The 25,654-nt window shown below is 44.0% G+C and overlaps 1 protein-coding gene and 1 non-coding gene across 3 annotated transcripts in view; one reads left to right on the top strand and one right to left on the bottom strand.

Moving 5' to 3' along the window:
- The window catches only part of MAP3K15 (mitogen-activated protein kinase kinase kinase 15), a 112,867-nt gene that overhangs the window by 5,707 nt on the left and 81,506 nt on the right, over window positions 1–25,654 (top strand). For both annotated transcript variants that reach the window (XR_007409529.1, XM_049107876.1), the window contains exons 2-3: window positions 14,616–14,755; window positions 17,362–17,385. Coding sequence is in view for 1 of the 2 variants with exons in the window: in XM_049107876.1 (XP_048963833.1) it covers window positions 14,616–14,755; window positions 17,362–17,385 (164 nt within the window). In the remaining variant the exon portion in view is untranslated. The remainder of the gene's footprint in view (window positions 1–14,615; window positions 14,756–17,361; window positions 17,386–25,654) is intronic.
- On the bottom strand, window positions 22,542–22,614 carry TRNAK-UUU (transfer RNA lysine (anticodon UUU)). The gene has a single exon. It is a non-coding gene; the product is annotated as a tRNA-Lys (tRNA).

The following is a 25,654-nucleotide window of genomic DNA, read 5'->3' as shown; positions in this document are numbered from 1 at the left end:
AATATCAGGCTTTCTGCCAAAATAGAGCATGTAACGGTTTAAAGTGTGACCGGCTCTTAGCTTTCGCTGTCCTTTACGTGGGTTATGTCTAGCCTCTCCATCTGTGATGTTACTTGTGGATTATTTTTAGGATTTTATTTATTTGAAAGAGAGCATGAGTGGGGGGGAGGGGCAGAGGGCAAGGGAAAAACAGATGCCCCGCCGAGCGGGGTTACCGACGCAGGGCTCGATCCCAGGACCCTGAGATGATGACCTGACCCGAAGGCAGACGCTTAACTTAACTGACTGAGCCACCCGGGTGCTCCGTTCTTGCGGATTCATCAGTCTGATGTGTCGTGTGGCAGAGACCGTGCCCTGCCTGCATCCGTCTCTTCGTGGTTCCCAGTCTCCCTTGCAGTTAGCGTGGGCCCTTGTGATCAGTGCTGGTCACTGAGATTTGAGCAACATCAAGTATCACTTTGAAAGTGACTGAGAGGGATGCCTGGGTGGCTCAGCGGTTGAGCCTCTCCCTTCGGCTCAGGGCGTGATCCTGGGGTTCGGGGATTGAGTCCCACGTCGGGCTCCCTGCAGGGCGCCTGCTTCTCCTTCTGCCTATGTATCTATCTCTCTCATGGATAAATAAAATCTTGGGGAGAAAAGGTGAGAAATTAGTGTGCCACCTCCATCTCACTTTGCCTCTATTTTGGCAGACTCAAAGGTCATATGTTGGAGTTGGTAGTTAGCCCCTGAAATTTTGGGGATTCGTCTCCTGTGGCAGCATAGCCTAGCTTACGCTAATAAAGCTTGCAGTGCATTCTGCAGAATTGCCAAAATGCATCTCTCCGCTTTTGTGGACTTAATTCACAGGTGCTTCTGCTGAAGAGTGAGCTTTATAAATGCCTTAAGCTGGCTTGTAATTGGATGCACACTCTCCCCATCGCTCCGGAAAATGCATAGTGTTCTAAGGAAGACCGGCCTGTGGGGTGTGTGGGTTCGATGGTTGTAGAATATGCACTTTGCGTGGCATCTATACGTGGTCAGGAGACTGGCCACATCTATTTCCAGCAGAATGTAAGGGCAATAGACAGACATCATCTTCTCTTAAACAAAGTAAATATTAACGAGCAAAATCTTCAACCTGGGAGTCAGTCTTGACCCCATGCCCTGGGTCATTGCCAAAGCCAGCCTATTGCTTCCAGAATGGTTCCCAGATCTGCTTGACTTCAGTCTGTGGGCCCCTGCTACCCCGGTCCAGGTGTTGGCTTTTCTCATCCACGTTGCTGCCCACGGCTTTGTCACTGGTCTCTTAATACTGGGTCATTCTTGGTGTGTTCCACTCTGTGTCGTCTCCTTTGATGCCACCATATCCTGGCACTTTCCGCCACCCTACAGTCTTGCTCTGCCCAAAACGCCCTTAACTTTCACATCTCCATTCTTTAAGGGAGCCTTCACGGACTCCTCGCCTGTTCTCTGCCAGCTTTAATCACACGGAGGTTTTCATTCCTAGTGAGTAACACAGTTGTGATTAAGTAATTACCAATTTAATGATCTTCTGCAAGACCTTGAACTCTTCAATGGTAGGGAGCCAGATGTGGTTTTCTTTGCTACTCCTGGAGTGATTCCTAGGAATAGCTATCCAGTTCCTTTTTAAAATAACTCTCAGTGGATACAGATGGCACTTGGTTTCTCCTGTTGAGATGAAGCAAGACTTGTTTGGTACCCTCAGATGGAAATCAGAGTGTGGTTTCCTGGAGAAACCATGCTGAAAATGGAGGACAGGCATAGATAAAGTACAGTTGTGATTCTTACTAGGAAAGAAGGTACATCCTAATGACACATTTCTGGATCTGAACCTTTCTCTTCAGTGGTACATATCAAATAGAAGAGACCAAAACAACTCAACCGGAGGCCCTGGAATGAAAACAGTGGTTTGAACTCTGTTCTGGGAATACTGATTTTTTTTTTATTTGTCCACATTTTTGGTGATGTATATTTTTCATAACATAAACGTGATTTTATTTTAAACAAGTGCAGTGGGAGATCACAGGTAGGGTTATAACTCAGAAGTCTCTTCTCTCCCTACTGGAGACAGTGGCATGGCTTGCTCAGGCCACAGTGACTTTACTCCTGGGGACAAGACCACATGACCCCCTGACAAGACCTCAGCTGCCCTCTGCTGGACCTGGCTGCTGGCTTGCCCATGGGGGCCATTGCCAGAGCCTCCTTCCTCTCTAGCTGCTGTTACTGCTACTGACTCAGCATTAAAACCTGGAACTTTCCTCAATTCTTCGTCACATGGGCTGAGTGAAAGAAGCATTGCACCTGCAGCATTTCCTTGCAGCTTTGCTGTTTGAGCTCTGAGTGCATTTAGGGTAGATAAAGTCTCGGGGCTGGCCTGCTGCATTGCCGGCTGTATGTTATTGGGGCAAACTGTGTTTTGGGTTCCTAGCAGCCAACTTACATATTTTTGGAATGCAAGCCTTATACTCCTGTTTAATGCTTCAGTGTATCAGGCTTTGCGATAGGATCTGTTTAAATCCCGGTCAGATCACATCGGTGGGGAAGGGGTTGAACTCCTGCAAAGCCAGCTGGAAAACTTCTGGCTTCCCCGATACCTTCCCGGCTTTCAGGCTATCGGGTGTGGCAGGGTTTGGCCAAAATACCTGGCAGTTGTCAGGGCTTGGTTGGTGGTAGGACGTGCAGCACAGGAAGGAGTTGAGCTGTGGACCTGGGCAGGAAACAGAGTTCACCGGAGAATCGGGGTCAGTCCAGGGGCCGAGCAGAATTAGAGGTGGAAGCAGGAGAGGAGTAGATGCATTAGATATAGATGAATTTTTTCTTGAAATTTTATTATGGAAAATTTCAAGCATGCACATTATGCAGCTTCAACAATGATTAACAATGTGCCACGTTGTTTTTTTTTCTTTACCACCCCCTCCTCCACACTTGGTTCTTAGTCTTAAACATTTTTACCGTATAGTGTGTATACATTGAAATGTAAGAATCTCCGCTGTGCAATTTGAGAAATGACTAAACCCACAAAAACAGACCTTATCACAATAGAAGTCTCATCTGTCCAGAAAGTTCTCTCATGTCGCCTCTTGCTCATTCCCCTTTCCACCCCCATTCCTGGCCCCAGGAAGTGACTGGGATGCTGTCACCACCAGTTAGACATGCCTTTGCTAGAGTTTTGTATAAAAGGGCTCCTACAGTGTGTACTTTCCTGGGTCTAGCTTCCTTTGCTCAGCGTGATGTCTTTGAGATTCACCTGTATCGTGCTGCGTATCTGTCGTTTGCTCCTTGTTGGTGCAGAGCACTGTTGGGTTGCGTGGACATACCACAGTTGGTTTAGTCATACTCCTGTTGAAGGACATGTGGGTGGTTCCTAGTTTGGGCTGTTACAAGTAAAACTGCTACGAACATTTGTATATAGGTCTTTTTTTGTGGGCAAGTGTTTTCATTCCTCTTGGGTAAATAACCAGCAGTGGAATGGCCAGATCAAAGGGTAGGCGTGTGTTAAACTGTGTAAGGAACCTCCAAACCTTTTCCCCAGGCGGTTGTACTCTTCTGTTCCTAGCACTGATGCACAAGACTTGTGGTGGCTTCGCGTCCTCACCGACACTGTGTTATTGAGCTTTTCAACTTTGGCCTTACTGGTGGAGCTGTAGTGTGGTTTCTCACAATGGTTTTTATTCCCCTTTTGTTGATGATTAATGATGTTGAGCACCTTTGCACGTGCTTTTTGGCCATGATAGATATCTTCATGAGGTGTCTGTGGAGATCATTACCCATTTAATTGGATTGTCCTCTTATTGAGTTAGAAGAGTTCTTTATATATTTTGGATTCAGGTGCTTTTCAGAAGTATATTTCTTGAGCATTTGCTCCCAGACTGTGGCTTGCTTATTCATCTCCTTGGGACTTGTGATGAGCAGAGAATTTTCGTTCTGATAACGTCTCACAGACACTATTGTTCTATTAAGGTTGCCTCTGTGTCATCCCTGGGAAGTCTTTGTCTCCTTCCAGGTTGTGATTGTACGCATACTTTCATGTGTTCTTCTGAACACTTGACTGTTGTAGCTTTTACCCTGAGGTCTGTGATTGGACACAGGTGACTTGTGTGAAGAACGCCTGACACCTGTGTCAAGCACCTGAGAGAAGGGTTTCACCCTGGATGTGTGTTCCACACACTTTGAGTCAAGTTGCTAGAACCACGGCTGCCTCCCTTTCACCTCATCATCCAGAAAAGTGTAGGAAGTGCAGGTTATCCTTTGGGCAAATGGCCTTTCTGTCCCCCAACGTAAAGACCACCAAAACAGATCCATTTTTAATTTTTATTTTTTCAAGATTTTATTTAGTTATTTGTGAGAGACACACAGAGAGAGGCAGAGACATAGGCAGAGGGAGAAGCAGGCTCCCTATGGGGAGCCTGATGCGGGTCTCGATCCCAGGACCCTGGGATCATGACCTGAGCCAAAGGTAAACATTCAACCACTGAGCCACCCAGGCATTCCACCAAAATAGATCCATAATGAGGCTTGACCAACCTGTGTTCCATCATTGTGTCCCACTGCCCTTGGTAACACAAGTGGCAGAGGGGAAGAAACATTTTGCTTGGCAGATCGGGTTTCCTTTGTTGCCCTGTCCTTTTTTGGCTGTGTGGCCCTGGATAACTTACCTAACATCTCTGAGTCTCATTGAAAAAATCTCTAGGTAGAGATTGAAGCATAGTGCCCTGAATGTGGTAAATGCTCAAGAAATGTCAGGTAGTAGGGTCCCATTATACTCCTGCAATTGGGTCAGACCTTTTTTTTTTTTTTTTTTTTGCCCAAAGTTTTTGAGGTTGGAGATTTAATCCTAGCTTCATTCCTGGTCCTGTGTTGAAGAATGGAAGTGAGGAAAAGGTATAAACCTCTGCTTCAATAACCTCTTTATTTTTACTTTTTATTGAGGTACAAAGCACATCCAGAAAAGCGCACAGTCTTAAATGTACTGCTCTATGAGCTCTCAAAAGCTTTATGCTGTGTAACTCCATGCTTGGATCAAAAAAGTAAACACCAGTGTGCTCGCTTCTGTTTTCCAGCCTAGTCAAGAGCACCAACTATCCCAATGTCTGCAGGGAGTAGTTTTGCCTGTTGGGGTACCTTTTTTTTCTTATTTTAAAAGTTTTTATTTTAATTCCAATATGGTTACCATACAGTGTTATATTGGTTTCAGGTGTACAGTATAGTGATTTGTCACTTCCGTGTATCACCCAGTGCTCGTCACAAGCGCCCTCCTTCATCCCCATCAACCGTCTCACCCCCCACCCCCACCCCCCTTTGCTGACCAGTAGTGTGTTCTTTAGAGTTAAGAGTATTTCTTGGTTTCTCTCTCTCTCTCTCTATTTATAAACGGAATAACACAATTTCCTTTTTTGTCTCTGGCTCCTTTCACTCACCATTATGTTTGCAGAATTCCTCTCTACTGTTAACACAGCAGCAGTTTGTTCCTTTCCATTTCTATGTAGTATTTCGTTGTAAGAATACACCGCAGTTTATGTTCTCTGTTGAACGTGGAGTCGTTCCCAGTTTGCAACAATTAGGAACAGCGCCACCGCTGAGACTCTTCTACTTTAAAAAACAAAAACACAACGACCCAACCCACCCAGCCTTCGTGAGGTATAATCGATCCGGTGCAGCGGACAGCCCAGCGGTTGTTGCACGTCTGGGGAGCCGCGCAGCCGTCACCTCTGCTCGCCCCAGGCCCCTTGCATTGCACCCAGGAAAACCCCTGCACCCGTTAGCAGTCCCTCCCCGCCGCAGCCACCCAGCCCCAGAGCTGGGCAGCCTCTCCTCCCCCTCTCCCCCCCTCCCACTCTCCCCCTCCCTCGTCGTGCTTGTTCCCATGAACGGCCTTATGAACGTGTGGTCTTCTCACCCGTGTCCACAGCTCATCCGTGGCGCTGCACGGGACCGGACTGTGCCCCTTTCGCTCGGCTGCGTGAAGTTCTGGATGTACTGCAGGGTGGTATCTCCTTGGGCGTTGGGGTGGTTTCTGGTTTTGGCTTCGGGGAATAATGCAGCAACTTTTGCCGTGGACATCTGCTTCCATCTCTCTTGCCTGTGTGCCTAGGGGTGGGATTTCTGGGTCCTATGATAACTCTCGATTTAACCTTCTTTTAAAAAAGAAAGTTGTGGGATCCCTGGGTGGCTCAGCGGTTTAGCGCCGCCTTCAGCCCAGGGCGTGATCCTGGAGACCTGGGATTGAGTCCCACATCGGGCTCCTGCTTCTCCCTCTGCCTGTGTCTCTGCACCCCCCCTCTCTGTCTCTGTCTCTCATGAATAAATAAAATCTTTTTAAAAAAAAAAAAAAGATATACAAACAGCCAACATACACATGAAAAGACAGTCCTTTGTCATTGGGGAAATGCAAATCCAAACCACCGTGAGCTACCACTTGAAACCCACCAGGACAGCTACAATAAACAGACACCAACCAGTGTCGGGGAGGCAGAGACACAGGCAGAGGGAGAAGCAGGCCCCATGCCGGGAGCCTGACACGGGACTGGATCCCGGGACTCCAGGATCGTGCCCTGGGCCAAAGGCAGGTGCTTAACCGCTGAGCCACCCAGGGATCAGTATCTCAGTTTTAACTTGTATTTGCCTTATTCTATGTGAGGGTGGACATACTTCCCTTTTTTTTTTTTTTTTTCCTGAGCGCTGTTTGTTCATGATCCTTCCCTGCACTTTTTACCTATTGGTTTATGGGATTTTGGAAGAGAGTCTTAATTTCTAGATTTTTCTAAACTCTTTGTTTTCTGTTGTTCAAATTAGATCATTTCTACTGACCTGTCTTTAGTTTCACTGACCTCTCTGTCACGTCCATTCTTTTTGTGAGCCCATCTGGTGAGTCTTCTATTTTGGTTATTAATCATTCCTAAGATTTCCATTTGGCTCTTCAGTTTATTCATTGGTACTTTCTATTTTTTCCATTCTTTTCAGAAGTATCTTCCTTTACTTCTTGGAGAACTTTTTTTTTTTTTAAGATTTTATTTATTCATGAGAGACCAAGGCAGACACACAGAGGGAGAAGCAGGCTTCTCGTAGGGAGCCTGGTGTGGGACTTGATCCTGGGCCCCAGGATCATGCCCTGAGTCAAAGGCAGACACTCAACCACTGAGCCACCCAGGCGTCCCTTCTTGGAGAACTTTTATAATAATTGCTTTAAAGTCATTGTCAGTGATTTTGATTTCTGTGACCTCTTGTTATCAGATTCCATTGGTTGTCTTTCCCATGTGAGTTTGAATCGTTCCTGCTTTTTTGAATTCAAAGTAATTTTGGATTGTACCCTGGATCTTTTGAAATCCTATAAATGAGATCCCAGGCCTCACATATATCCTATGGAGCCTGTTGGTATTTTTGCCCTAACGGGTGGTCGGCCTAGTTGATTTAGGCTGCCAAGCTCGGGTTTAGTTGTGGTAGCTTTTCAAAGCCTTTTCAGTGCTGCTTGGCTTTGTACTTGGTGATTTACTGGGACTCCCCTTTTCAGTCCTGGGGCCGAACACCGGGAGATTTAGTCAAGCCACTCTGCCTCACACTTTGCACAAGTGCCCATGTTTGAGGCCAGGAATTTGGAGAGGGGAAAAAAGCAATGGGGATTCGCTGCCCCCCCCCCCCCCCCCCCCGCTTGGGACCACAGCTCCTCAGGTTAGAGCAGAGGCCCTGGTGACTGTAGGCCCTGCTGCCTCTGCCAGCCTTAGCTGGTATGGCCGTGGGGGTCACAGGGGTCCTGGGGTGCAAGGGAAAAGAGAAAAGTAGAGAACTGCCTTCACTCTCTCTGAGCATTTGGAGGCCCCTTTGCTGCTTTCTGAGCCAGAACTAGGGAGCCTCTCCTGGTGCTCTCTGCATTGACACCCAGCACCTATTTGGAGGGTTTCGGGCTGCCTTTAGTCCTGGCAGGGGGGAGACTGAGGGGGAAATAGGGAACTTGCTTTGGGTTTGGCGGTACATTGGAATCAGGTCTTCTCTAATCTGTTTGCTTCCTTTCTAGATTATTAAACAGCTATTCGATCCTTTCTGCCAAGTTTTTATAGATGCATTCGGGGAGAGACAGGCTGGGATGTCTACTTCATCTGACTAAGAGCCAGAACTTAAACTCGTACCATTACATTTTGACATGTCCTGTCGTGAAGCATAACCAGAATATAATATCTCTATGTCTTACTGATCAACTCACCATGAGCAAAAATACCCTCAAGGCTAGCTGCATTGTATCAGGCCAGTTCTGTCCAGATGAGATGCTCTGTGTGACTGTTAAAAGTTGGGAGCAGAGGAAGTGGAATACAAGAAACACAAAGCAATGGAAATGGTCGATATCATAAAGGTTCTTGATGGGCCTCCAACATAGCCCTCCAGTTATTTTGGTTGTGAGCCGGGAGCCAAGACCATTCTGATGTCTAGAATGATCCTTGGATTGTCATTGGATCTCATAAGGCTGACTGACGTTCTAAGACTTATTGGTCGGATTCACTAAAAAGTGTTTTCTTTCCTGAGAATGAGAATCCTGCATTCAAAATACTCAACCTTGCTAGGTACTTTTCATAAAGTCTGTGGCTAGTGAGGCATGCTCAATGGAAACCAGGAACTCTGGACATTGATTCTCAAAGAGCCACCTAGAAAAAAGGGTTTTGGTACTTGGTGGGGGGGAGATGAGATGGAATAAGGACAAAGAAAAAATGGCCCTGTATCCAGCAGTGGATCCTCGCTGCCATCACCAGATGAACTCTGTGCCCCTGCACAGGCTGTGGGGCTGACCCTCTCCGGAAGCTGGGAGCACAGAATGGGTGACATCAGTGGCCCGGCAGGAGTCCTGGCACCTAGAGTTGATCTTGAAGGAACAGTTGATTTTATTAAGGTAAAGGGGGGTAGGGTGTTATTTTTGAAGTGGATGTGAAAGCCATGGGTCTTCTTGTGTTGACCAGAGGTCATTTTTAATGAGCCAATCAGAGAACAAATTAAGGAAGGCAGTGCCATTTCCTGCAATTTTGTCACTCTGACAGAAAAGCTCAGCAGTACCGCCTTCACGGTGGGGTGCTGTGTGGTGCCAGTACATCAAGCTCTACTCCTCTCTGAAATTGCACACGTCTTGAAGGTGATGTGTGACACAGACCTTTTAGAAGAGAAAGTCATTATCTGCTGGTCAGAAAAGGGCTTTTGAGAACGATGTCTCGAAATTTGCTGAGGAGAGTTATGTCAAAGCAGATCCCTTTATAAAAGGGTGGAAGGAAGCGGAAGAGAACATTCAGGTGACAAAGGTGGAAGTATTGAGGTGGTAGATGTAAAGGCTACCAGGGAGCCCAGAGTTGGAGCTGTGACGCGTCCCGTCATGCATGGTGGTGCTTGCTGGTACTGCTAGCACTTTAAGCGATGAGTGCACCCTAGCGTGCAGGTTTTTTCCCTGTTAGCTCAAGAGCAACATAAACATGCGAGAGCTAAGTGACTTAAGTCATGATACGTTTTCTATTGCAAATATTTCCTTGTGAGTGCTCTAAAATTAAGCCCAGTGAGTCCATTTACCTCAGAACATCATTTGCTTATATTTGGCATATGTCTTTGGAAAAACTGGTAGTGGACACATCTGAATCACATGTATAAAGGTATACACAGATTTTGGGGTCATTCTTTAAAACAAAAATGCTGGGAAGCAAAAGACCGGGGGCCAGGTATAGGTTCCCAACATCCCCACTCTCCTGCACCCCTGTCTTCCCCATTGCAACATGGTACTTGAAGCAACTGGCACCCGGCCCCCTGTCGATGGTGTCTTTGGTAGACTTCCTGACACCGAATTGGTAGGTTGTCTCCCTATGTGATTGGAAAATTGGATTTAAAGTAGAAGTAGCCTCCTGTCTAGTAAATCTGGGCTCTGTGGATTTTTTTTTCTTTAGGATTTTTTTTTACTATTTATTAGAGCACATGTGCACAAGGAAGGGCAGAGGGAGAGGGAGAAGCAGACTCCCCACTGAGCGGGGAACCCAATGTGGGACTCGATCCCAGGACTCTGGGATCATGACCTGAGCCAAAGGCAGATGCTTAACCCTCTGAGCCACCCAGAAGCCCTGGGCTCTGTTGTTTTTAGGGAGCTTTTGGATGACTCAGTTGCCCTAAGTTCAATCAGATTTTTGAAATGTCTCCGGCAGTAAAGCTACTCTAAATGTAGTTCATTTAGATATAACCAATCTTACTTATCTTCATTATTTCAGATTACCTGGAATATATTTAAAGGCTGGCATGAGCCAGTACAATCGCAGAATTACTATATGGTAAATCATTTACCATTATATCATTTTGTTGATAAATGCTTTGCTTTGGAAATCAGACCCTTTTAAGCCACACTAGGAAATTAGAGTTTTACTTACTACTTATAAAAACATTTCACATAAAGACTATTCAAGATAGTGTTCAGAAGTTTTTCATGAACTAAAATCCTATTTATCATCTTTATTTCATACTATCACATTGTGAAATCATTGTAATTGATTCTTAAATTGTTTGAAGGGCACTTTTTTTTTAATTTATTTTTTATTGGTGTTGTTTTTAAATTCACACACTTAACTGCTAAGAGTAGATTTTAAGGGGAGCCTTGGCTTGTTGCGAGTTCCTGACGTGGTATCCCTTTTGAAGGGTTGTTAAAGCAAGATGGGTAGGGTGCATAAGTGTCTCCATCAAGAAGGATGGTTTATTGTATGCAGACTTCCCCCAAAGCTGACCTGTGTCATTAGAAACTGAAAGGTAATGGTTGCTCCAGAGCACAGGCTGTATTTGCAAATGAAAAATCAGCATTTTACCTCTTTTTATCTGTGATCTGTTTGCCTAAGGTTTAGCTTGATAAATCAACTATTTTACGCCTTGTGGCTGTGTTTGAGAAAGTGAGTCAGGATAGTAGGAAACCTCATGTGGACACTTGGGAGCTGTGATTCTGTTTGTGCCCTGGCTGCGTGACCGTGACCATGGGTGAATCTTTGTGCTTCATTTCCCCATCTGTGAAGTAAAGCCAATACCTTCCCTGCCGGTCTCCCAGGGTGGTTCTGAAATCCAACCTAGATGTTTGTGGAACTACTTTGTAAATGTCAAAGCAGATGACCATTGTGGTGATTGAAGCCTTATGATCTCTAGGGCGGGGGTAGGGAACAAACCTAGATGCCTCATATATAATAAAAATTCCAATGTGGTGTTTAGTCATTTAATATTTATAAATCTGCTAAAGTAATATCCTAGGAGTTGTAAAAATGAGCTAGTTGAATATTATTGTTTTATGAATCCTCAGCGTAATCTCAGTCTTAGTGGCCTGAGTGACAAACACCAGGTAAAAATGTCAACTTTGGGTGTGAGACCATTTTTCTTTTGAACACGGATTACTTCGAATCTGGAGTAGCAGTGTCTGTCTGCTGTGCATGGAGTAGGGACTGAAAAGTCTGTGTCCCAGCCCTTGGTGGAGCCATGGAGGGGCCCTTGAGCGGAGGAGTGAGGCTAGAGGACAGGAGCCCTGACACAGAAGGGAGAAGGCAGAGGAAAGAAGGCGCTCGCGTCTCCTCAGCGACAAGCCACCCCCCCCACACACAAGTTGTGGGTTTCCAGTGAAAATGGCCCACATCAGTTGGGGGCTGCTGTCCTTCATCCCTGGCCTCTGCCTGTTCCTGTCACTCTCCTTTGTCTTCAAGGAGCTTGAAGAAAGCAAGAAAGCCATGGCTCGCTTGCCTCAGTTAACTAATTACACCTGTCTCCGTGGCCTTGGAATTAGCATCTGTGCTGCCACCTAATAGCACAACTCTCAAACCCATGCTTTTTCACGTAAGTAGGTGCAGTCCAGGGAACCGTCCTATAAGCAGACTGATTCATTCAGCTGCAGTGTGATTCTTGACTCCGAGCAAATGTTTGCAGGGAACTGTTACCCGTTGGAGATAAATGAACGTTGTAAAGTGTTTCTTCAGCATATACGTTTGTCCTTTCTTGAGCAACAACCTCAAGAGGGGTGAATTTGGGCAGGACAGGCTCCTGTTTAAAACCTGTCAGGGGGCAGCCCGGGTGGCTCAGCGGTTTAGCGCCACCTTCAACCCGGGGTGTGATCATGGGGACCCGGGATTGAGTCCCGCGTCAGGCTCCCTGCATGGAGCCTGCCTCATCTTAAATCTTAAAAAAAATCTTAACATAATCATGACAGGTTTTTTTTTTTTTTTTCCAGAACTGTTAGGTGAGACATTGATACTACAGTAATTTTCTTTTTAAGATTTTATTTATTAATGAGGGACACACAGACAGACGGACAGACAGGCAGAGGGAGAAGCAGGCTCCATGCAGGGAGCCTGACGCAGGACTCGATCCTGGGTCCCCCAGATCACACCCTGGGCTGAAGGCGGCACTAAACCGCTGAGCCACCGGGGCTGCCCTACAGTAATTTTCTTAAAGATTTTATTTACTTATTTTAGAGAGTATGTGGGGTGGTGGAAGAGGAGCAGGATGGGGGCGGTGTGCAGAGAATCCCAAGCAGACTCCCCGCTGAGCCTGGAGCCTAATGCTGGGCTCGATCCATGACCCTGAGGTCATAAGCTGAGCTGAAATCAAGAGTCAGACACAAGCCACCCAGGTGCCTACTATAGTGTTGTTGTTGTTGTTTTTTTTCCCCATTTGCATTCTCCTTTTTGAGCAATACATACTGAAGTATTTGGGAATGAAATGATGTCTGGGGTCTGCTTAAAATAGTATGGTAAGGGGGTGGTTTGGGTGCCAGTAGAAGTGAAACAAGCCTGGCTGTGAGTTGTTAGTTGTTGAGGGAAGTGAAGGGGCTATGGGGGCTTCATTATACTATTCTACTTTTATTTATATTTGTATTTTTCCATGATCAAAAGAAAAACAAAAAACCACCCTACCATAGGTTTCCCATTGCCTCAAGATGGAGGCAGCTCTCTTAACATGGCCTTCAGACCCCTTCACCACCTGGCACCTAAGAACCCTTCCAGGCTCATCTCCTGAAATTATTTGCAGTCCCCCTAACACATGCCATCTTATGTCTGGCCCTTTGCCCTTGTGGTCTTCTCTTCCTGCAACACTTTCCTTCCCTTTCCATCACCTCACCCTCACACCGATTTGCCTGACTTTTCTGGGCCCCCAGATCCCCGACAGCATTCCTTTTTGCAGGCCTTCCCTTTATGACCTTTGTGCCAGTGTGGGTTGAGTACCCTTCTTGTTCTCATTTCTGTCCCTTGAACTCAGCACGATGCCTGGCATATAGCAGACGATCTGTAAGTTAGAAAATAAAAGGCCCACCTAGGGCTTGTTGGCGCTTGGCCTCAGGACTCTTAGTGCTTCCTGCACAGAGCCAGTGATGCCTGGTGCTGATGTGGCTACTGCCTACCTTCTTGTGTCTTCTCGCTCCATTCACCTTGCCTCTGTTCTGTGTCTTTGGGATTTTCAGTGACTTTCCTATGAGTCACAGCACTGCAAGAGTAAGTTCAGATGTTCTTTCCAAAATCTCTGCATGTGGTAGGGAAGGTTCAATCAAACTTGAAGTTTTATACTTTCAAAAACGACAAGTTTTGAGCTGGTGTGCAGTACTGCTCGGCACATTTAAATACTCTCCTTGTTGTTGTGATACGTTGCCTCCTCCATTTGCAGTAAGTCTCCATAGGACACACCTCCAGGGGCATTTGAGCTACATTTTCAAGTTAATGATGGACATGTGAGCCAGAAGGAATGTTCATTACAGCAGTTAGAAATAGGAAAAAGGAAAAAAGCACATATATTTAGATAGGATGGATAAAGAAATTTCCATCCAGGCCTCAGTCCTCATATAATGGAATGTTATGTTGAACTAGAGGTAGACATGCAAATTGGTGGTATCACACCAGTAGCAAGTCCAAGAATACATATGGTGTGATACTATATATGTATATGAGGTTCAAAACCATGCAAAACTAAACAATATCCTGTTTAGGGATTCATACATTATAATATGCATATATGTAATAAGTATATACATGTGTATATAACATGACATGCATATCTAATATATAATCTTGTGCATGTATGTAAGATACATGTGCATATATATACACATGCATGGATATATATTTATATATATACATTTAGACATGTAGGGAACTGATAAATACAGAGATCAGGACAGAGGCATCCTCTGAGCAGGAGGGAGGAGATGTGACTGGGAGGAGGCACATGAGACTCTGACAGTATGGATGATGTTCTGGGTCTTGGGCTGCATGGCAGGAGCATTGTTTGACATTTCATTGGGCTTTATAATTTGTACATAAGGTGAACATACTCCTTTAGAGATCACATATTTCCTAATAAAGATAACAGCAAAACTAACTCCAATAGCAATTTTTAAGTGAGGCCACGTTCCCAGCACTTTGAGGAGGGAAGAGGTTTCTCTCGTTGCTTCTCTTCCACTGCTCATGGGGTGCTTCTAACCCAATTATTCATCACTTTCTGCTTTATCTTAAAGGCTGGTAAAAAAAAAAATAAAAGACTGGTGGTAGAAACACCAATTGCAGGAGTTCCCCATTGGTGATCAGCGGGAAATAGATTCAGTAGACCAATCACCTCTCTTTCTCTCCCACACCGTGTCCTGTCCTTGCTGATCTCAGATGTTGCTGTGGTGGACATGAGTGAGATCTCCAGACAGCCTTCCCTCTTTTACCATCTGGGGGTCCGCGAAAGCTTTGACATGGCCAACAATGTGATCCTGTACCATGACACCGATGCGGACACTGCTCTTTCATTGAAGGTAAAGGGGATCATTTGTCTCCTGGTGAACACTTGGCTTCGGAAAAGCAGTATTATGCATTCAACGAAAATGTACATGTAGCATGGGAGGTTGGAGATAAACAAAGATTCACTTGTGCAATTCCTTCCTTCCTACTACAACTTCTCGCTCACACAGATGACTTCCTGACCACTGTCTGAGCATATGCTCTACAGAGAGGTGCTTGTAGGCAACTTCACCATTTCCGGGCTCATTAGGGAAGTGAAGGCAAAAACTGTTAGCTTCCATTGGAGCAAACACGCCACTCTGAACCTTTCAGTGGGCAGTTTGATCCAAACCTACACATTAAAAGTTTCTCAACTTGAATGATAAGATGACGACACATAACCATCACCAGAGTGGGCAGAAAGTTCTAGCATAGGCATCCTCCATATTTAATCTGTTATTCCTCCACCCTCCAACACCATTCAAAACAGAGCAAAACTGAAAACTTGTATATTTATGCACAACACTGTATTGAGGTTTTTACACCTGTATTCTTGCAAGTTTGATACAGATTTTTTTTGAATAATAGTACTCCTAAGGAAAAAAAAAACAACTCCTATTTGGAACATAGGTGGGGAGATGGTAGTGGAATATAAGGCAGTGGAGTGGAGGTGTTGAATCACCATACTGTACACCTGAGACTAATACAACACTGTAAGTTAACTGGAATTAAGATGAAAACGTAAAAAAATGCTCATGTTTGTAAAATGTGAATGTCTACGGTGAGTTGCCGTAAAACTCAGGGAATATTAGTATTGTCAGATGTCTTAATATTGGTCAGAAAAATGCTGGTCTGTGTTAAATCATTTCAGGAGTGAAAGCTTAGTTTGTTTACAACAGTGTTACTCAACCTTGACTGCACTTTAGAATTACTTGGACAGCTTGTAAGTATCCCAATACCCAGGTCATACGCCAGACCAATTACATCACAGTCTCTGAGGGATTTTTTTAACCTCCCAAAAGTACAGCCACGGGTGAGAACTAGTGGCGTCACATTCACGTTCATGGACACCAGTTCCAAATGTCCAGCTCCCTTTGTGTTAAAATCACTAGTGTATGTAAATAGCACAGTTTGGTGATGGCAAAGTTGAACATTTTTGTGTTTCTTGAGATTTAATATTAACCAGATTTTTCTGGGTTCTGTAATAATCGGGGGTTATTTCCTGGTAGAAATCCAACCTGCTTCAGATGTGTAACCTCTATGTGTTCTGTATCACATACACTTGACATAGATGTGTACTCTGTAATTAGAGCACAGTATTGTGTTTTAAGAAGTCATTCATAGGACATTGAAAGAAGAAATTGGTTTATTATTGTACTTTACATTGTATAATAGTTTCCCAGAAGGCTATAAACCAATCTAAATTATTACTTTAGACATTTAGATGCTGATTTTTTTTCTTTTACTGATTTTCGCTAAGGCAGTTGTGCTTGAAAAATATTTAGAACTAGAAAATATGAAAGGATAGATTATTAAGCCATATTTTGATGAGAAACACAAAATTAAAGTATTTTTTCCAATGCAATATGTTTTTTCCCCTCAACAATGCCTTAGTGGTCTCCTCTGGAAAGTCCCATGACCTGGATAAGTTTTACTTTTTAATAGTATGGAAAAATATTTCCTAAAGGGGAAATGTGACGCCAGAAGAAGGAAGCTGCACTTGTCCTCAGAAAGCCAAGATCTCAGAACGTCCAACTGTATAAACCCCATTTTACAGCTGGTTTTTTTTTAAGATTTATTGATTGGTTGATTGAGAGAGAGGGAGGGAGAGGGAGGGAGGGAGGGAGGGAGGGAGGGAGGGAGGGAGGGAGGGAGGGAGGGAGAAGCAGGCTCCGAGCTGGAAGCCTGACGTGGGACTCGATCCCGGATCTCCAGGATCACACCCGGGCCACAGGCTGCGCTAAACTGCTGTGCCACCAGGGCTGCCCTACAGCTAGCTGTGCCACCAGGGCTGCCCTACAGCTGTTTAATTACGTTTTCTCTTGTCCGCAAATGTTAGCTTACAGCACATGAATGCCACGGCCAAGGGCTGCATAACCATTATTTGAAGTTAACTGGCTAAAATTGTCGTCCTTGGATTTGAAGGTTCCTAGACAGTTCGAGTGAGGTGTGGGAAGTCCCCCCAGCAGTGCCTCTTCTGTAGGAGGGCTGCCTGGGTGGGGTGGCACTGAAGGAGCCAAGACATGGTCGTGGACCTGAGCGTAGCGTGGTACTTCCCAGGCAGTTCTGCGCTGTCCCTGACATTCTTCACTGAACAGGCAAGGTGCAGAGCCTCAAACTTGAATCTCAGAATGTCTCTGGACAAGAGCATTGCCACTGCTCCGGGAAATCCTTAAAACTGTGTATGTCCCTCAGTCATTCCTAAAGCTAGCCAATCATGATGTGCTTTCCCCAGAATATGAATTCTCTGAGGCTCACCCTATTTGAAGTTGTTTACACAGGGGAAATGGGAGGTTTCAAGTGACTAACTCTTGCCCTAAGGTAGGTGCTGGATGATGGAGGGCAAAGTGCTTGTAGTGCTTCTGGAAGTTAATGGCTTTTTTAAAAAAGCTATATTCATCTTATCATTTTTTCTTTTCAGGATATGGTAACCCAGAAAAACACAGTAAGTACGATATTTTCAGATTTTTTTTTTTTAACCTGGAAAATGCAGAAGAGCTTGCCTGAAAATCCCACAGATAGCAAAGTGATTTCTTTTTTTTTTTTTTTTTTTTTTTTTTTTGCAAAGTGATTTCTAATGGTGCCTGTTGGAGTTTCTCAGGGGGCCGGCTAGAAAGCCCTGCCCTGCAGGCTCCCTGCTAGCTTAGGCCCTACTCCCACCCAGGGCACAGGGCGGGAGGTCAGGTCAGGCGAATGGCCTTGTTCTTCCATTGCGCACTGGGTCTTTGAGCCTGGAACCATCTGGCTGTCTCCCTCTGATCTGGGTTGCTCCCACCAAACACCAAGATCCTTTTTTGCTGGAGCCATTACCTCCCTCATTTGCCACCAAAGTTTCTCTAACAACAGAGAAACATGAACTTACACCCCCAGGTAATATGGGGGCCTAGCCGAGAGTGGCCTGCCACAAGCTGGAAAGGAGGAGGACAGAATTTTTCCTGCTCTCTCATGTATGTGGTAAAGTCTCCCAATTTGGCTTCTCAGTGCCTGCTAGGACCTAGTGATAAAGGCATGTTGGTTTGAATCATCTAACGAAATCCCCACTTTAAAGACCTTCAAGGGGTTCCTGGGTGGCTCAGCGGTTGGACACCTGCCTTCGGCCTAGGACATGATCCTGGAGTCCAGGGATCAAGTCCCATGTCAGGCTCCCCGCATGGAGCCTGCTTCTCCCTCTGCCTGTGTCTCTGCCTCTCTCTCTCTCTCCCTCTCTCTCTGTCTGTCTGTCTGTCTCTCATGAGTAAATAAATAAAATATTTTAAAATAATAATAAATAAATAAAGACCTTTAAGTTCACATCCTTGGAAATTGTGCCAGGATTACCCTGTACCTTTGAATGCCCCTTAAAGCGCCTATCTTCCTAGACCTATAGCACTGTAGTTTGTCCGCTTTTGACCTAGACGAAGGACCTTCTCTTTGTCCCTTTCCTTTGGGCCCTCAGCTCACTTCTAGCCCTTCTAGAAAGGAAGGGCCTCCTACTTCTTTTTCTCTAGCAGTTGGGATTCCCAAAGGGAGGGCAAAAAGACCCAGGAGGTAGAGCTCTCCCACGGGTTCCCTCTATAGGGAAACAGGAGCTTTGCATGACTTCACCCCTTTCACAGAAGGCCCCACCCTGTAGCTGTGGGGCCCAGTCTTATCTGGAACCCAGACAGAGCTCCCTTCCTGAGATGGAAGCCTTGACTCTCCTCATGCAAGCCAGAAGATGAAGTTCTAGAAACAAAACAAGTTTATGTAATTACCATTGCAGCTTGTATTTAACAAGCTGACCTGTAAAATTAAGGCATCAGAATGAGTTTGAGTTATTGGGGAAGAGAAATAGGAAGACCTGGGGCCTAATCTTGTCCCATTTAGGTACTGATACTGTCCACTTATAGGAATCTTTCTTGTTCTTTCTAGATCTTGATTTCTTAAGTCCCCACCTCCATGGAGAGAGTGGGGATCCAGTAAAAGGAGCCTGGGGCTGAGGCTGGAAGGCACAGGTTATAGTCCTAGCATTGTCTCTGGGTAACTTTGGGCAGTCATTCTGCCCCCCTCCTCAGTGTCCTCATCAGTAAAATGAAAAGGTTGAACTCTATCACTTGGTTCATAGATAACTTCCAGCTCTCAGAGGCTCGTTTCACACTTGTTGCACAAGTAAAAAGGTGTAACTTGGATTTGATGTAAGGAATGTCTCAAGGTTATTCCTCCAAACAGGAATAACGTTAAGGCAAGGTGCCAAGAAGAAAACTATCTGTCCTGACTGTTAAGTGTTTTGGAGCCTAGAAATATTCTTGTTCACCAAGAGACTTAGTGTCACTCTGTTACCATTCCACTAAATGCCTCCCCTTCTGATACATTCTCCCTCCTTCAAACACCCAGGAATTCCTTCACATTCTTTGTAATTCTAATTCTATATCATGGCACCATTCTCCTTAGGGTGTGTGTGTGTGTGTGTGTGTGTGTGTGTGTGTGTGTGTGAAAGAGAGAGAGAGAGAGAGAGAGAGAGAGAGAGAGAGATGAACTTATTCTAGAGGATTTGGCAACTAATCTTTCTGCTATATTTGCCATTAGAATTCTGTGTTCAGTGCTGGTTGTCATGCTTGATGGGGTGTGAAAACTTAGAGGATTCAAGAGAAGAAAATAAAGGACCAGAGGTGGCTGGAAGGGTGAAAAACACCTAAGGAAAGGTTGAAGGGAAACAAACCTTGAGAGGTATTGTTCATGGTCATTTCAAATGTTTTCCATTTCTGGAAAATAGGGAGACAGTTACTGCTGCTACTCCAGGTGGCAGGGAAATAGGGCAAACTCAGAAAAGGTTGGCATCAGCAGAATGGTCATCTCACAGCTAATGGTGAGTAAACATTGAAAGAGAATGTCACAGTAAGTCAGGTGACTTTTAAGGAGAATTTGTTTGCTTGTCCCCTCAATATGGATTGGGCTAATGCTACTTGGAAGCAAGGGTCTGGATTGTCTAACTCTGGAGGTTTCAGGAAAGACTCTGATGAAATTGTGGGTCTGTAATAATTGGGCAGCTTTAAAAAAAAAAAAAGGAGGTACAACATAGTCCTCGCTAGTGAATTACAGAGTCCCAAGAATGACATATATAGATGAAATTGCACACATTGAATGTGCTGCTGAATGCTTAAAGTGATTTTTAAAAAGATTTTATTTATTTATTCATGAGAGAGAGAGGGGCAGAGACACAGGCAGAGGGAGAAGCAGGCTCCCCACAGGGAGCCTGATGTGGGACTCGATCCAGGACCCCAGGATCACGACCGAAGCCAAAGGCAGATGCTCAACCACTGAGCCACCCAGGCCTCCCACTTAAAGTGATTTATGAAGACATGGAAACCATGATGCTTTTGAGATCTCGGAATTGTTTTCTATTTCTAGAATTATACCTATTATGTTGAACTTGGTTTCATTTGGTAGAGGGCTGGTGTATTGGGGCTCTCCAGACAAACGGAACCAGTAGGCGGGACACTTGGGTGGCTCAGTGGTTGAGTGTCTGCCTTTGTAGTCCATTCTTTTTCAGACAGTGCTCATGTTCTCACGTTCTAGGGTTGGGTTTTTTTTTAATGCTTTATTTAGGCTGAATTTACATGCCATGAAGTTCACCTTTGTGTACACAATTCAGTGATTCTTATTTTTTGTTTTTTAAAGATTTTATTTATTTATTTATTCGAGAGAGAGAGAGAGGGAGAAGTAGGCTCCACATAGGGAGCCTGACGCGGGACTCGATCCCAGGTCTCCAGGATCACGCCCTGGGCCAAAGGCAGGTGCTAAACCGCTGAGCCACCCAAGAATCCTCAATTCAGTGATTCTTAATAAATTAGAGTTGTGCTGCCCTTGCTACAATCCAGTGTGAGAGCATTTTTGTCACCCCCAAAAACACCTGTTTGGAGACCATCCCTGTTGCCACCCCCAGCCCCAAGCAACCACCAATTTGCTTTCTGTCTTGCGGATGTACTTTTCCACGATTTTTCATATAAGTGGAACCATACAGTAATGTGGTCTTTCATGTCTCCTTTCTGTCACTTAGTATGAGGCTTCTGAGGTTCATCCATGATGTGGCCTGTATCAGTAGCCCTTTTGTATTGCCAGGTAGTTACCCAATTGAATGGGTATATCCCCCATTCTGTTTCTCTGAATAGCTACACAAAAAGTTTATCTGGATGAAATGTGCAATACCCGTACGATAGAATACTAGTCAGCGATAAAAAAGTGGATGGGTGCTTGGATTATTCCCACTTCTTGGTTATTATAAATAATGTTGCTATAAACATCCAGGTACAGATCTTTGTGTGGAAATATGTCTTCATACCTCTTGGCTAAAGTATCTAGAAGTGGAAATGCTGAATCATCAGGTAAATAAATGTTTAACTTTCAAAGAAACTACCAAAATAACACCAAAAGTGGCTATAGCATTTTTACATTTCTACCAGCAACGAAGGTCTAGTTTCTTTACATCCTCACCAATACTTGATATTGTCTGGTTTTTGGTACCCACTCAAGTGAGCATGAAGTGTGGTCTCTTTGTGGTTTTGTGTTTCCCTAGTGACTAAATGATGTGGAGAAGCTTCCATGTGCTTATTAGCCGTTCAGTCTTTGATGAGAAGATTCTAATAAACATTTCGTTTTTAATTGAGTTTTTTGTCTTATGGACTTGTAAGAGTTCCTTGTATATTCTGGAAGCAAAGCACTTAGCAGAGACTTTTATCAATTACTTCTTTTATGGATTGTGCTTTTGATGTTGTATCTAGGAACTCTTAGCCTAACCCAGGGTCACAAAGAATTACTCCTATGTTTTCTTTTTAAAAGTTCATTATCTTAGACACTTGAAATTAATATAACACTATATGTTAATCACACTGGAGTTTACAAAATTAAAAAAATTTTTAGAGAAAACGAGTAGTTAAAAAATAAGTTTTAGAGTTTTGGCTCTTACAGTTGTCTCTCTGATGAATGTTGAGTTAGATTTTGTGACTGATGTGAGCTAGGGGTCTAGCTTCTTTCTTTTGAGTGTAGAGACCAGTCAACTCAGCACCATTTCTTAAACAATTTTCTTTCCCCAGTGAAATAGCTTGGCACCCTGTCAAAATCATCAGATCATAAATGTAAGAGCTTGCTTCTGGACTATAAATTCTGTTGCAATGATCTGTATGTTTACCCTTATTCCGGGGTCATGCTATTTTGATTACTGTAGTTTTATATAGTAATTTTTGAAATTAGGAAATATGGTTCTCCCAACTTTGTCCTTTTCAACTTCATTTTGGCCATCTGGGGCCATTGCAAATCTCTGTGAGAATTGGCTTTTGCATTGCTATGAAACAGGCCATTGGAATTTTGATAGAGATTGCATTGTCTCTGTATATCCATTGAGTGATATTGACATTGTAACAAGACTGTCTTCCAACCCAAGAACACAGCAGGTCTTTCTGTTTATTTAGTTCCTCTTTATTTCAGCATTGTTTTTATAGTTTTCAATGTACTAGGTTTTCACCTTCTTGGTTAAATTTATTCCTGGATATTTTATTCATCTGAGTGCTCTTGTAAATAATATCTTTTTCTTAATTCTCTTTTCAAGATAGATTTTTTTAAAAGTGTGTTTATTTAAAGTAAGCCCTATACCCTGCATGAGGCTTGAACTCATGGCCCTAAGATCAAAAGTCTTATGTTCTACTGACTGAGCCAGCCAGGTGCCCCAGGATAGATTTTTAAAAATATTTTTCATAAAAATCTTAAACAGTTAACACGTAGTAGTTCATAATTCAGTTTTTAAAAATTAAGGTTTTTTTCTTTCTTTTTTTTAAATTTTTATTTATGATAGTCATACAGACAGAGAGAGGCAGAGACATAGGCAGAGGGAGAAGCAGGCTCCATGCACCAGGAGCCCGACGTGGGATTCGATCCCGGGTCTCCAGGATCGTGCCCTGGGCCAAAGGCAGGCACCAAACCGCTGCGCCACCCAGGGATCCCAAAAATTAAGTTTTTAATTTTAATTCCAGTGTAGCTAACATACAGTGTTGTTTTAGATTCAGGTGTGCAATTTAGTGATTCGGCAGTTCCAGGCATTACTCAGGGCTTGTCAGCATTACTCTTTGTGTCCAGCCCCTAATTCCCCCATTCCCTCTCATGTGATTCACCTTTGAATCCAGGTTCCGTAAAAATTACTTCTTTTCTGTATTCTTTTCATCTACTTTTCATCCTTACGCTATTTCCGCTTGCTTTACAGATACCAAAGATAGCCATTTTCTGCATTTTATCACTTCAGAAAACCTGTTTATGTGATGAAAGATCAAGGTTGAGCCTTTATGGGAACAGGAGTGAAAACGTAGCCAACCCAGAGACATGACTTTATCTGTTAAACCTTGGAACTTCCTGGTAGTTTGTTATTAGTGTGCATAGTCCATAGGTATTCTTTAACTGTTTTAATTTTCCTTCACAAAAAATAATATCTTTAAAGTTAAGGTATATTGGGCAGGTTGGTTCCCCCCTGGAAGCAGACTCTGAGACTGAGTTGGGTGTGCAAGAGATTTGTTCAGGCATGCCCTTGGGATCAAGGCTGAGGAAGAGGAAGGAAGGAGGCAAGACCATGAAGCTGGGATCAGGCTCAGTGATGGCCTTGGCTAACCCCGTGGGGGTGGCGAGGCTCTGGCACTCAAATGGGCTTGTACCCCAAGATTGAGGAATGTAAGACTGTGAGGCACAGAAATCATTTTTACCTTTGAAACAGTGGGTAATTACCTGGAAGCTATACATAGCCACCCCAGAGAGGAAGCATGGGGACCCACACCTCCCCTGCTGCCCAGGAAAGTTAGTAGAAGATGAGCCATTCCACCCAGTACTTAAAGAAGGAATTATTAAAAGTACACTAGTCCTTATTTTCATTTGTCATGTCCTAAAGCCAGAGTTCACGGTTGGTTTTTTAAAAAGCAAAGTTAAATTTCCAAGCTAGGATCATGTTATTAAAAAGCACCTTATTAAAAAACTAATCTGGTTCTTGACCTCTGGACTATGTGGTTATTTTTTTTCCTGGAAAACCAATGAGATTTAAGAGAAACTAATTGTTCCCATTGAAATAGTTATCTCTGTAATCCCAGTAAATTAGAAATTCTTTGAGAATCAGACATGGGCAGTATTGGGTGCACTTTCTACCATATTGGAAAGCTTTTACCTGGCTCATGAGCCCATTGAGGACTCAAGTTTTAGGGTAACAGAAGTTCTCTGGGTCTTTCTTCCTTCTCTTTTTCTTTTTTTTTTTTTTAGGTTTTTAAATTTATTCATGAGACAGAGAAAGCGAGCGCACGGAGAGGGTGGGCGGGGGGCAAAGACACAGGCAGAGGGAGAAGCAGGCTCCTGGAAGGGAGCCTGATGTGGGTCTCGATCCCGGGACTCTAGGATCATGCCCTGGGCCGAAGGCAGGCGCTAAACCACTGAGCCACCCAGGGATCCCCACTTCCCTTTTTCAATTAGCGGTGGTTGGGATCCATAACTATCAAAGATGTTACAGATTGCTTAGGGACACTTTGGTAAAAAGTGATACTTTTTCCTTTAGATATCCTTTGGGTTTTCTGAGTTCAGATTACATTTTCTACCACTTCTATTAGGAAAGAATCAATTTTGAATAAGAAGCCTACGTCTCCTAGTTGATGGAGAGGCAGAGTTTTATGTTACACATAGAATGTGATTTATGTAAAAATCTGTCCTTTGAATATTTATTTTGTGTAGCTATTTTCTTAGTATTTCTGCCTCATCTTAAATTCTCTTCTCTCTAGTCTTGATTGATGCCTTTTCCTCCCTACGTGCCTGTGGCCTTGTGCTCTCTTGCTAATTGGAGTGTTGCAGAGGTGCAAACCATAAAACTTGGACCTCTTCCTCTTGAATATCACAGGAGTGAGGTCACCTTTCATAGGGCCAATGTCAAAACTGAAACAGAAATATCTAATTCTGGGGCACCTGGGTGGCTCAGTGGTTAAGCAGCTGCCTTCAGCTCAGGTTGTGATCCCGGGGTCCCAGAATTGAGTCCCGCATTGGGCTCCCTGCAGGGAGCCTACTTCTCCCTTTGCCTGTCTCTGCCTCTCTCTATGTGTATGTCTCTCATGAATAAATAAATAAAATCTTTAAAAAAATATCTAATTCTGCCTGCCAACTTGAGTAAGTCTTTGGTGTCTGCGATGCCCATTTATTTTCTTTAAACTGAGAGACAATGCACGTAGCATCAAATTCACCATTCACCCATCTGTTTGTGTTGGGTATTTTGTTGTGTGTATCACAGCTTGCTTTCTTAAAGATCTTTAAGAATAAAGCTGGAATGGCAGTTACCAACAAGAATCCTGAGGAGGAAGGGGAGGGACCTGAGGTTTGTCTGGCTCTGTGGGCCACTTGGTTAACCTTTCTGGGTCTCGGTTTCCTCCTGTATAAAATGAGATGATGAATCAGATGATTACTGAGATTCATACAAAATCTGAAATAGTGCTAGGACTTTATGATAGCCATTCCGTTGTTCAAACAAAGCAGATGAGCTGTTGCAGTAGCTCAGTTGGTGCTGCATAGCGTGTTTCTAGCAGAGATCACTTCATATACCTTTTAAGTGGCACAGTAGCCTGATCATCTGGTTGAAATTGTTATTCAGCTTTGGTACATTTATTCCTATCCTGTCCAAATAAACCTAGAAAAGCAATATAGAATGTTGTTTGCATTGATCTTAAAAACCACAACCTCCCCCCCCCCCCCAAAAA

Source organism: Canis lupus, chromosome X (assembly GCF_003254725.2).
Source record: "Canis lupus dingo isolate Sandy chromosome X, ASM325472v2, whole genome shotgun sequence".
NCBI classification, from domain to species: domain Eukaryota; kingdom Metazoa; phylum Chordata; class Mammalia; order Carnivora; family Canidae; genus Canis; species Canis lupus.
Note: the sequence above shows the minus strand (reverse complement) of the source record. Positions and strands in the feature narration are given on the sequence as shown.